At 45.1% G+C, this 12,287-nt stretch overlaps 1 protein-coding gene across 1 annotated transcript in view; it reads right to left on the reverse strand.

The window, feature by feature from the left end:
* The window catches only part of adamts3 (ADAM metallopeptidase with thrombospondin type 1 motif, 3), a 202,440-nt gene that overhangs the window by 17,361 nt on the left and 172,792 nt on the right, over window positions 1-12,287 (reverse strand). Inside the window, exons 18-19 of the mRNA XM_056280392.1 lie at window positions 11,965-12,128; window positions 1,154-1,310 (exon numbers count right to left, since the gene is read on the reverse strand). Coding sequence (XP_056136367.1) covers window positions 1,154-1,310; window positions 11,965-12,128 — 321 coding nt within the window. The remainder of the gene's footprint in view (window positions 1-1,153; window positions 1,311-11,964; window positions 12,129-12,287) is intronic.

Raw genomic sequence — 12,287 nt, forward strand, 5'->3', positions numbered from 1 at the left:
GAAACAGCTGCACTGGTCAGCTTTCAGTTTGGGGGAATTTGGATCTATGACGCACAAGAGTAGTGTAACTGATAACAAGTGGTTCAGAGATTATTATTTCTTTGAATTTCCCCCCCTTTTTCTTCCCAATTGTATCCAGCCAATTACCTCGCTCTTCCGAGCCGTCCCGGTCTCTGCTCCGCCCCCTCTGCCGATCTGGGGAGGGCTGCAGACTACCACATGCCTCCTCCCATACATGTGGAGTCGCCAGCCGCTTCTTTTCACCTGACAGTGAGGAGTTTCACCAGGGGGATGTAGTGCGTGGGAGGATCACGCTATTCCCCCGTCCCCCCCCAAACAGGCACCCCGACCGACCAGAGGGGGCGCTAGTGTAACGACCAGGACACATACTCGCATCCGGCTTCCCACTCGCAGACACGGCCAATTGTGTCTGTAGGGACGCCCGACCAAGCCGGAGGTAACACGGGGATTCGAACTGGCGATCCCTGTGTTGGTAGGCAACAGAATAGACCGCTACGCCACCTGGACGATGATTTATCTTTTTGTAGGCCAACAAAAACTGAGCTTCTCTGTGGGTCTTTTCCCTCTATGTGGGGAAAAGTGAAAAGCGGTTTTGGTGCAACACCTGAACTATATTCCATCATCTGAACCTTAAAAAGGATTCAGACGCTGCACGCTATCATCTTTTACCCATCATCCTCATCATAACGACGTGTTTTGAGGCATAAACACCGTTCACATGTTTGTGATGCTGATCTGTAACTGGCGCTGCTTGTATGTGACAGTTTGCCTTCTGTTGGTCTTACAGTTACACAAATACAGCACAACATTTGCCAAACTGGGGTTACTGGTTGCTTTTCTTTCTCACATAAAAACACTCAAATCCTGTCAGCTCATGTTGACCGGTGACCTCATTCGAGGGCTTTAAGCAGGAAATCCATTCAGTTTTTTTCTCTGAGAAACAGTCAAGGGAACCCACGGCTCCAAAATCAAAATTTGTTTCAGTTTTAGTATTCAGAACCCAGCCACTGTATATGTTGATACTACGCAAGTGAAGGTGACCTTCAGCTGATGTGATGAGTGGAAAGAAGAATAAGCAGCATCCACCGTTCTGTTCTGTTCATTCCTAATGTTATGGTAATGTGTGCGGTACCTCCAGCGCAGGGTTTGGAGCAGGGGGACCAGCTCTTCAGAGCCCACTCGTACGTGTCCTCCTGGATGACGTTGTTGTTGTTGATGGGCACCGAGTCTTCGTGGATGATGTACTTGTACATCAAAGTGGACCTGGTCTCATTGTCTTTGGGTATAATCTATAAACGCAAGAGAGAAACAGACCAGTTTTAAAATGTCATTTGCATCAAAATGTGTGAATTTATGCAGCCGCCCTTTTGTTAATTTCTGGAAAACATGACAAGCCTGTTGGGAAGACACGTGTTCAGTAATAAACGCTACACAGTGGATTACCATGGCATGGATCATGCTACTGTTCCCCAGATTAGGGAAAGTGAGTCATCACTTCAGAGTAACCTCACACCCAGAATGAGTCTTAAACCTGGGGGAAGAAACCCCTTTCCAAACATAATCCCTCCTACTCGTATCTCTGAAACGGCGTTGGTGCAGACGAGGGGAATGGATGTGTTTTTCAGACGTCTTGCTGGGAGGATTAGGAAATGAGATCCTAACTAAAAGGATGTTGGCGGAGCAAAATACCCTGCAGAATTGGAGAAAGCAAATATTTACAAGGTGTTGCATGAGTATTTACAACACGCCAAATTCCAGAAGAAAAAAAAAACTATTCTGCAGACGTCCCAACAGAGGAGCGAGCGCTGTAACTGAAACAGGCAGCAAAGCCCAGTAGCCCGACTCGATAAAGCCACCGAAAACAACACACTTACTTATTTTGGTTTTGATATACTTTGATGATCCCGTAGGTAAGTTCCTCTCTGCATTTAACCCATCCTAGCTGTGTAGCTAGGAGCAGTGGGCAGCCGCCGTGCAGCACCCGGGGACCAACTCCAGCTCTTCTTTCCATTGCCTTGCTCAGGGGCACAGGCAGGAGTACTAACCCTAACATGCATGTCTTTTTGATGGTGGGGGAAACCCACTGCAGACACAGGGAGAACATGCAAACTCCACACAGAGGACGACCTGGGATGACCCCCAAGGTTGGATGACCCCGGGGTTCGAACCCAGGACTTTCTTGCTGTGAGGCGACAGCGGTAACCACTGGGCCACTGTGCCATAATCAACTTATGTTTAAACTCGCATCAGGTCAAAATCTTGTACCGTCCTGGGGCACCTCCATAGCCCAGTGGTTACTGCGTATACCATATAACCACACGGTCGCAACTGTCGCTGGTTCGGTTCCAGCTGGTGACCAATGCTGCATGTCTTACCCCTCATTCTCCCTGTTTCCTGTCTGCCTCTTCGCATCACATGCAAGGATCATATAGTATACCTCAATATGTTCATCGTGTAAATGGTATTACTGTTGAGCTTTGCCCTTTGTGGGATGGTGTTTTCAATATTAATCATATCCTTAGGTAGTTGAGTGCCTTGCTGACATTCCCCTGGAATCATTATCATAATCTGACCTATTGCATAAACTCTGCACATTTGTGGGGGGAATATAGGTTTCTATAAGACGCCACACGGCTGTTTTCCACAGTAACCTTTGGCAGTTTGTTAACTGACGGGTAAATTTATGGCTGATTCGATCCTCAGGGAACAACTTATTAGTTATTCCATCAATAACTGCAGCAGAAGTAGGCGATGTGCAAGTCTGATAGTAAATGAGAACAAATGAAATGCTAAACTAAAAGTCTTAATTACTCCATCCATCCATTATCCCAACCGCTTATCCTGCTCCCAGGGTCATGGGGATGCTGGAGCCTATCCCAGCAGTCATTGGGCAGCAAGCGGGGAGACACCCTGGACAGGCCGCCAGGGCCCACACACACACACACACACACACACACACACACACACACACACTCACACCTAGGGACAATTCAGTACGGCCGATTCAGCTGACCTGCGTGTCTTTGGACTGTGGGAGGAAACCGGAGCCCCCGGAGGAAACCCACGCCGACACGGGGAGAACATGCAAACTCCACACAGAGGACGACCCCCAAGGTTGGACTACCCCGGAGCTCGAACCCAGGACCTTCTTGCTGTGAGGCAACCGCGCTAACCACTGTGCCCCTGTGCCATTATAAATTCAATGAAATTGAAATTCCACACCTTCAAAAAACCAACCAGAAAGGAAAGGAAGGATTATTACTACTAGTGATACACAAACACCCCAAAAGAAAAGACAGGAGAAGAAATTGTTTTCCGTTCCACGGTGTTATCTGACTCCTTTGCTGATTTCCATCATTAGCTGCAAGCTGCTCTGATGGGTCTTCAGTACGGTTCTTTGTTCACGTCACCCACAATTCCCCAACCCTGTCTAAAGCCTCAACTTAAAAAAAGAAATGCATTGTTCTGATAAAAGGAGGACAAATTAAATGAAAACTTCTGACAGTGTAATTTTCTTAGAAGAAAGTGGTGTCTGACAAACATCCGCCTCTTTCATCATCTCAGAGTTATAAAGGGATAAACTGCAGCCGGCACAAGTGGCAAAAGAGGGAACTTATCAAGGGGAAACAAAACGTGTAAAATCGCAACAATTTCAGGCGTACTGTTCATGTTACACCCCAGAGCCTCGTTCCCATCAGTCTGCACCAGCCCTGGATGATGCACGCTCCGCACTCACACCACATGTGTTTTTCTAGTCAACACCACCCGAGTCAAGGCCAAGTCTTTCAGGTAGTGAGTCCAACTCAACACCAAACCAGAACAGTAAAAGTCCAATTAAACACCACGCCTGTAACTGCAGGGGTCCACCGTAAGACACAACTTCACTACGTTGTGTTATTTATTCAGGCTTGTCCTTTTTCCTTCACCAAGCAAGGAATGTTTCAAATTCCAAACTTTCCGATGTTTCAGAGACATAAAGAAATAATAATAAAAAAGGGGCGCCCGGGTCGTGTAGCGGTCTATTCCGTTGCCTACCAACATGAGGATCGCTGGTTCGAATCCCCGTGTTGCCTCCAGCTTGGTCGGGCGTCCCTACAGACACAATTGGCTGTGTCTGCAGGTGGGAAGCCGGATATGGGTATGTGTCCTGGTCGCTACACTAGCGCCTCCTCTGGTCAGTTGGGGGGCGTCTGTTTGGGGGGGAGGAGGAGCTGGGGGGGAATAGCGTGATCCTCCCACGCGCTACGTCCCCCTGGTGAAACTCCTCACTTGTCAGGTGAAAAGAAGCGGCTGGTGACTCCACATGTGTTGGAGGAGGCATGTGGTAGTCTGCAGCCCTCCCCGGACCAGCAGAGGGGTGGAGCAGAGACCGGGACGGCTCGGAAGAGTGGGGTAGTTGGACAAGTACAACTGGGAGGAAAAGGGGGGAAAACTCCAAAAACGAAAAAAAAGAAAAAAGGAAGTTAATAAGACTCGACTGTGGTTTATTGATCTGTTCAGCGCAAGTTTGATAGTTACAAAACAAACAAACTAACAAAAGCAAATTCAAGTCTTGTACTTGACTGATCCTGAAAAACTATCATGGGTCCATGGTGTTCGACACCGAGTCAAATCTCAGTCAAGTCCAAGTCATTATGCTGTGGAGTCTGAGATGAGAACGCGACCTTCAAAATGTGGACTCAAGACCAAATCCATACTCGAGTACTTCCACCCTAGTGACCGCTGGTGGAACTGAGCAGCTTGGCTGAACAGTGAATGAAAAGTGATGAGCGTGTCTGATCAGTCCAAGTCCCTCATGTTGTCTGTCACACACCAGACCTGTTCCACTAGTAAAACTACCACATGAATAACTAATAAATGAATAACTGAATGAATGAATGAATATTAATTTAAAGTTATCCAGCTTACTGCAGCTAAAATAACTTTTTCCCCACAAGGACTTCTCCCAAAGGGTGGGGGAAAAGTTTGACTTCACTTGCCAGAAAACAAATAAAGAATATAAAATGTATTAAATGCTAACAAAAACACATTTTGCACCCGTCCTGAGTTCCTCAGAGTTGACACGAGGCAGATTCTTGTGCTAAATCTGCAGTTTAACCCAGGTGACCTCAGGTGGCCTCAGGTTGTTAATTAACTGCACAGCACAAAGCTGAATTAATGTCCCACAGGTCAGTAGAAAGAGCTTATCAGCTACAACGAAGACATTTTCTCTATGAAGTAAGTAAAGACAATTCTTCCTGTTCAATTAGCTCCATATCACAGTGTGTTGCATTCATTCATTCATCTCATCTTCAGCCGCTTCTCCGGGGTCGGGTCGGGTCGTGGTGGCAGCAAGCTAAGTAGGGCACTCCAGACGTCCCTCTCCCCAGCAACACCCTCCAGCTCCTCCTGGGGGATCCCAAGGCCTTCCCAGGCCAGATTGGACATGTAGTCCCTCCAGCGAGTTCTGGGTCTACCCCGGGGTCTCCTCCCAGTTGGCCGTGCCCGATAAACCTCTAAAGGAGCAGCAGCAGCTCTACTCCGAGCTCCTCACCCTATCTCTAAGGCTGAGCCCAGACACCCTACGGAGGAAACCCATTTCAGTCGCTTGTATCCGTGATCTCACCTTTTCGGTCACTACCCAAAGCTCATGACCATAGCTGAGGGCTGGAACGAAGACTGACTGGTACATTGAGAGCTTTGCCTTCTGGCTCAGCTCCCTCTTCACCACAAGGGTCCGGTACAACGTCTGCATTACTGCTGATGCTGCACCAATCTGCCTGTCAATCTGCCGCTCCATCCTACCCTGACTCGTGAACAAGACCCCGAGATACTTGAACTCCTTCACTTGAGGCAGCAACTCATCCCCAACTGTCTTCAGTGTGTGTGTGAACCATGTTGTCTTCAATTTGTATGCAGTTTGCTGGCAGGTGGTGGTGAAGAAAGGCCGGGGTTGTATTGGTCCAACAATAGAGCTAATTGCATACATGAGTGCCCTGATCTATATCAGATTTTGTTTGGTAATATAGTGACCAACAGGCAAATTAAAATGTACGAATATAAATTTATATATTTGTGCAGCTGAATAAGGATGCAGTTGTTGCTGAATAAATTAGTGGCCAAACAAGATAACCATGATTGACGCTGGGAAAAAGTATGTGATTAAATATAGAATTAAAATTGCCCAAGCCAAGTTAAGGACAATGTCAATATCCATCCATCCATTATCCAAATCAGGGTCGTGGGGATGCTGGAGCCTATCCCAGCAGTCATTGGGCGGCAGGCGAGGAGACACCCTGGACAGGCCGCCGGGCCATCACACACCAGGCCATCACACACACACATACACACACACACCAAGGGACAATTTAGTATGGCCAATTCACCTGACCTACATGTCTTTGGACTGGAGGAAACCCAAGCAAACTCCACACAGAGGATGACCTGGGACGACCCCCAAGGCTGGAATACCCTGGGGCTCGAACCCAGAACCTGGTCGATATCTCAGGCAAAATTTGCAGAATGAAATACAGCGACATTACACCCCGATGCTAACCACAGGTACGACACAAAGCTTACCTAGCCATTATGGACACAACATCTACTCAACATTTACTTCTGCCATCAGGACACAGGTTTCAGACTCACAGCACAGTGTGGAATAGCAAAACCTTCATTTCCTCATCCACAGGACTGTAATAACAGACCCCAATGTCATCTGCTACTGAGTTGTGTTTCAGTGGTCTGTCATGTCAAGAATCCAATAACGCCTCACCTGTGTAAACATATATATATATGTATGTATACACACACACACACATGCAGGAAAAAAAGTCCACTCCTAATTCCACTCCTCATTAGTTGAGCACTTATAACAACACCACTGACGGTTTCGGAAAAAACGCTATATGTATATATGTTTTATTTTTTTGTTTTTTATTTGTACTAACATGCAAAAGTAATACTTCCATCTGAGTTTTTCAATAATGTCAACATGTATGTTCAAACTGCGACCACAAACAGGTAGTTGTGTCAGCTTCATATGTGCAAGACAATGAGTAAGCTGTGTCAGTTGTCACTGGAGACAGTCGGCTTATGTTTACTAAACCTCCTACGGAAACTGAAAAGCTCAGATGACATGATTTAACCTAGAATGTAGATTATGCTGAAACAGAGTTGTTTCAGTCACTAGATACTGCATCATTATACTGCATGTCAACAACCAGTGAGCAATCCTCACTATGAATTACTTACTGAAATGACCGTTCAGAAAATGCTTGAGGGGAGGTGGTGTGAGATTCAACAGGCTGGCTAACTATATAGTATGTTATTCATATAACATGTTATTATATAGTATGTTATTCACTGCCAAACAAAACACCTTGCAGAAACCAGAGTTAGCAATCCTATATAAATACACACACAGTTGCAATCAAAATTATTCAACCCCCACTGCATATTAGGTTTACTGCCAAAATGTACAAATTTTCAGCTGTTTGCAATCAGCAAATTACACAATAACAGTTTAAATAGTTCAATAAAAGTAATATTACAAGGGTTTTATCCAAATTCAACACAAAATATTACTTTTAATGACTACTGCAGTCTCAAAATTATTCAACCCCCTGAATAAAATCTCTCATACGAGCACACATTTGCAAATCGGGTGTTGTCTCAAGCACATATGATGCAACTAATCAAGGGCTTCATTAGTTGCATCAGGTGTGCTTGAGATAGAACACATCAAATACCTGGACTGGCTAGGGGTTTGTTGACGGTGACGTTTGATTGTATGCTAGAAATATGGCTAAGTCAAGAGAATTGTCCAAAAAGTTAAGAGAAGAGATCATTGCCTTGCACAAACAAGGAAAAGGATACAAAAAGATAGCAAAGGCACTGACTGTTCCTAGAGATAGAGTTGGAAGCATAGCTCGCAAGTTCAAAGTTAAAGGAACAGTGGCTACACTACCTGGATGTGGCAGAAAGAGGAAGCTATCAACAGCTGCCACCAGATTCCTGAGGAGGCAGGTGGTCAAAAACCCTCGAGTGACTGCAAAAGACCTGCAGCAAGACTTGGTGGCAGCAGGCACTGAGGTTGCAGTTTGCACAGTAAGGTGCATACTAAACGCTGAAGGGCTCCATGCCTGAACTCCAAGACCTACACCACTACTGACCCAAAAGCACAAGACAAGTCGGCTCCAATATGCTCAAAACCATATAAATAAGCCAAAGAGGTTTTGGGATTCTGTTCTGTGGAGCGATGAAACAAAACTGGAACTTTTCGGGCCTATGGATCAGCGGTATGTCTGGAGGAAGAAGAATGAAGCATACGCTGAAAAGAACATCCTGCCTACAGTGAAGCATGACGGTGGCTCGGTGATGCTCTGGGGCTGCTCTGCTTTTTCTGGCACTGGAAACCTGCAGCGTGTAGAGGGCAAGATGGATTCAATCAAGTATCAGGAAATCCTAGGAGAAAACGTCATGCCGTCTGTGAGGAAGCTGAAGCTTGGGCGTCATTGGACCTTCGAACAGGACAATGATCCCAAGCATACTTCAAAAGTCCACCAAGGCTTGGTTTCAGAAGAAGTCCTGGAAGATTCTAGAGTGGCTGTCACAGTCGCCTGACTTAAACCCCATAGAAAATCTGTAGTGGTATTTGAAGAAGGCGGTTGCAGCACGCAAACCCAGGAATATTAGTGAACTGGATGCCATTGCCCATGAGGAATGGGCTAAGATTCCTCAGGAACACTGCCAGAAGCTGGTGTCTGGCTATGCATCACATTTGCAGCAGGTCATAACAGCAAAAGGGTGCTCTACTTTGCCAGTAAACCTAATTTGCAGTGGGGGTGGAATAATTTTGATTGCAACGGTATGTATAAATTAGCATTAGCCATTAGCAGCTGATGAGTGTGTGACGCACAAAACAAGCTTGTACAGCTCTGTATTAAAAGTTATTTTCCTGCATCTGTATTTATTTATTTATTTGTATAAAATACTATGTGTCCCCCCCCCCCTTTTCTCCCCAGTTATATCCGGCCAATTGCCCCACTCTTCCAAGCTGAGCTGGAGGTAATGCGGGGATTTGAACTGCCGATCCCCATGTTGGAAGGCAACGGAATAGATCACTATGCTAACTGGACGCCCTTTTATACAGTTAGGTTCGGAGATATTTGGACAGTGACACAATTTTCATAATTTTGGCCCTGTACGCTACCACAATGGATTTGAAATGAAATAATCGAGATGCAATTGAAGTGCAGACTTTCTGCTTTAATTTGAAGGTATTTACATTAAAATTGGAGGAAAGGTTTAGGAATTGCAACAATTTTCATACATAGTCCCCTCATTTTAAGGGACCTAAAGTAATTGGACAATTGACTCAAAAGCTGTTTCATGAGCAGGTGTGGGCTATTCCCTCGTTATTTCATCATCAGTTAAGCAGGTAAAAGGTCTGGAGTTGATTTCAGGTGTGGCATTTTCATTTGGAAGCTGTTGCTGCAAAACCACAACATGCGGTCAAAGGAGCTCTCAATGCAAATGAAACAGGCCATCCTTAGGCTGCAAAAAAAAAAGAAAAATCCATCCGAGAGATAGCAGAAACATTAGGAGTGGCCAAATCAACAGTTTGGTACATTCTGAGAAAAAAGGAAGCACTTAGTGAGCTTGGCAGCACAAAAAGTCCCGGATGACCACGGAAGACAACAGCTGTTGATGATCGCAGGATCATTTCCATGGTAAAGAAAAATCCCTTCACAACATCTAGTGAAGTGAAGAAGACTCCCTAGGACGTAGGCGTATCATCCAAGTCTACCATGAAGAGAAGACTTCATGAGAGCAAATACAGAGGGTTCACCACAAGGTGCAAACCATTCATAAGCCTCAAGAACAGAAAGGCCAGATTAGAGTTTGCCAAAACACATCTAAAAAAGCCAGCCCAGTTCTGGAACAGCATTCTTTGGATAGATGAAATTGAGATCAAACTGTACCAGAATGATGGGAAGAGAAAAGTATGGGGAAGGCTTGGAACGGCTCATGATCCAAAGCACACCACATCATCTGTAAAACATGGTGGAGGCAGTGTGATGGCATGGGCATGCATAGCTTCCAATGGCACAGGGTCACTAGTGTTTATTGATGATGTGACAGAAGACAGAAGCAGCCGCATGAATTCTGAAGTCTATAGGAACATTCTGTCTGCTCACATTCAGCCAAATTCAGCAAGGTTGATTGGACGGGGCTTCACAGTATAGATGGACAATGACCCAAAACATACTGCGAAAGCAACCCAGGAGTTTTTCAAGGCAAAGAAGTGGAATATTCTACAATGGCCGAGTCAATCACATGATCTCAATCCGATCGAGCATGCATTCCACTTGCTGAAGACAAAACTTAAGGCAGAAAGACCTGCAAACAAACAACAACTGAAGACAGCTGCAGTCAAGGCCTGGCAAAGCATCACAAAGGATGTCCATGGGTTCCAGACTTCAGGCAGTCATCGCCTGCAAAGGATTCTCAACAAAGTATTAAGAATGAACATTTAATTTATGATTATATTCATATATATATTCATATATTCATATTCATTCAAAAGACCTCCACTGGCTACCCATCTCCCACCGGATCAATTACAGACTCCTGGTTCTTACTTATAAAGCCCTTCACAAATTGGTTCCCCGTTACCTCACCGACCTCCTCTCCCCCTACCAACCCTCTCGGTTCCTCAGACCCACCTCAGCCTCCCTTCTCTCTACCCCCCAGGTCCAACCTCCGCGGCTTTGGTGACCGAGCCTTCTCCAGAGCAGCGCCCAGGCTCTGGAACTCACTTCCCCAAATCATTAGAGACTCAGAATCCCTCCCACTCTTCCAATCCCGTCTCAAGACACACCTTTTCTCCATTGCCTTCTCATGCCCCCCCCCCGTCCACTCATACACCCCTGGTCTGGGGCAGGCTGGGGACTGAGCGCTTGACCTGCATCTGTGATTTATGATGTTTGTTTTTCCTTCCCTTTATATCTGTCCAAGTGGGAGAGTACTGCTGGCATCGTCTGTGGCTGCCGCTTCTCCCTCTCGTAGCCCCCCTTCCCATCCACCCCTGTATGTCTGTGTTGTGTTCATCTGTCGTCTTGTTTCACTCCATTTATTGTAAAGCAACTTTGAGTACTAGAAAAGCGCAATATAAGATTGATTTATTATTATTATTTGTCCAATTACTTTAGGTCCCTTGAAATGAGGGAACTATGTATGAAAATTGTTGCAAATCCTAAACCCTTCCTCCAATTTTAAGGTAAATTACATTACATTACAGTCATTTAGCCAACGCTTTTATCCAAAGCGACTTACAATAAGAGCATCATTTAACGTAGGAAATCAGCAGAACTACTAGTCATCAGAGGTCATAAGTGCATCTTCTCTCTAAACAAGCATCTAAGAGAGAAAACCAGTGCTAAAGTAAAAGCTTGACAAAGAGATTTTTTTTAAAAAGGAGTGAATACAATAAGTGCTACGAGCAAGTAACAGGGTAGTAGTAAATACCCTCAAATTAAAGCTGAAAGTCTGCACTTCAATTGCATCTCCATTATTTCATTTCAAATCCATTGTGGTAGCGTACAGGGCCAAAATTATGAAAATTGTGTCACTGTCCAAATATTTCCGGACCTGTGTATGTATATATACGTATATATATATATGCACACACACAAAAAGATAGATGTAGGAAAAAAAAACTTTAATACATAGCAGTACAAGCTTGTTTCGTGCATCACGTACTCATCAACTGCCATTTTTTCCCCTACATCTATCTTAATATTCCACTCCTCCTTTGTTGAGCACTTTACACCATTGATGGGTTCTGGGGGAAAAAAACGCTATATCTATCTATATATCTATATAGATATAGATATATAGATAGATATATAGATAGATATGTGTGTGTTGAATAGAAGAGGAATTGTTTCTTTGCATTACCAGAACCACCACGGGATCATGCAGAGGTCCATCTGTGTGCAGAGTCTCCACACCGTCCTCGATGATGTAGTCCCACACCACGCCCAGGTCGATGAAGCTTTTGGACCTGGCCTCCTCGCCTTTCCCATTCAGGATGTAATGGCCCGTCGCCTGGTTCTTGATCGCTGCAATCAAACGTATGTCAGATGCCACTAATATAAGTGAAACTGGTTTACTCTGAAAAAGATCAGTCATAACACTGTTACACTTAATATGACGGCGAATAAATTTCCCATCTCAACAGGGGGAGTTTCTCAAGTAAAGAATGTGAGCAGATCTGATAG

This window comes from Lampris incognitus, chromosome 1 (genome assembly GCF_029633865.1).
Source record: "Lampris incognitus isolate fLamInc1 chromosome 1, fLamInc1.hap2, whole genome shotgun sequence".
Taxonomy (NCBI): Eukaryota; Metazoa; Chordata; class Actinopteri; order Lampriformes; family Lampridae; genus Lampris; species Lampris incognitus.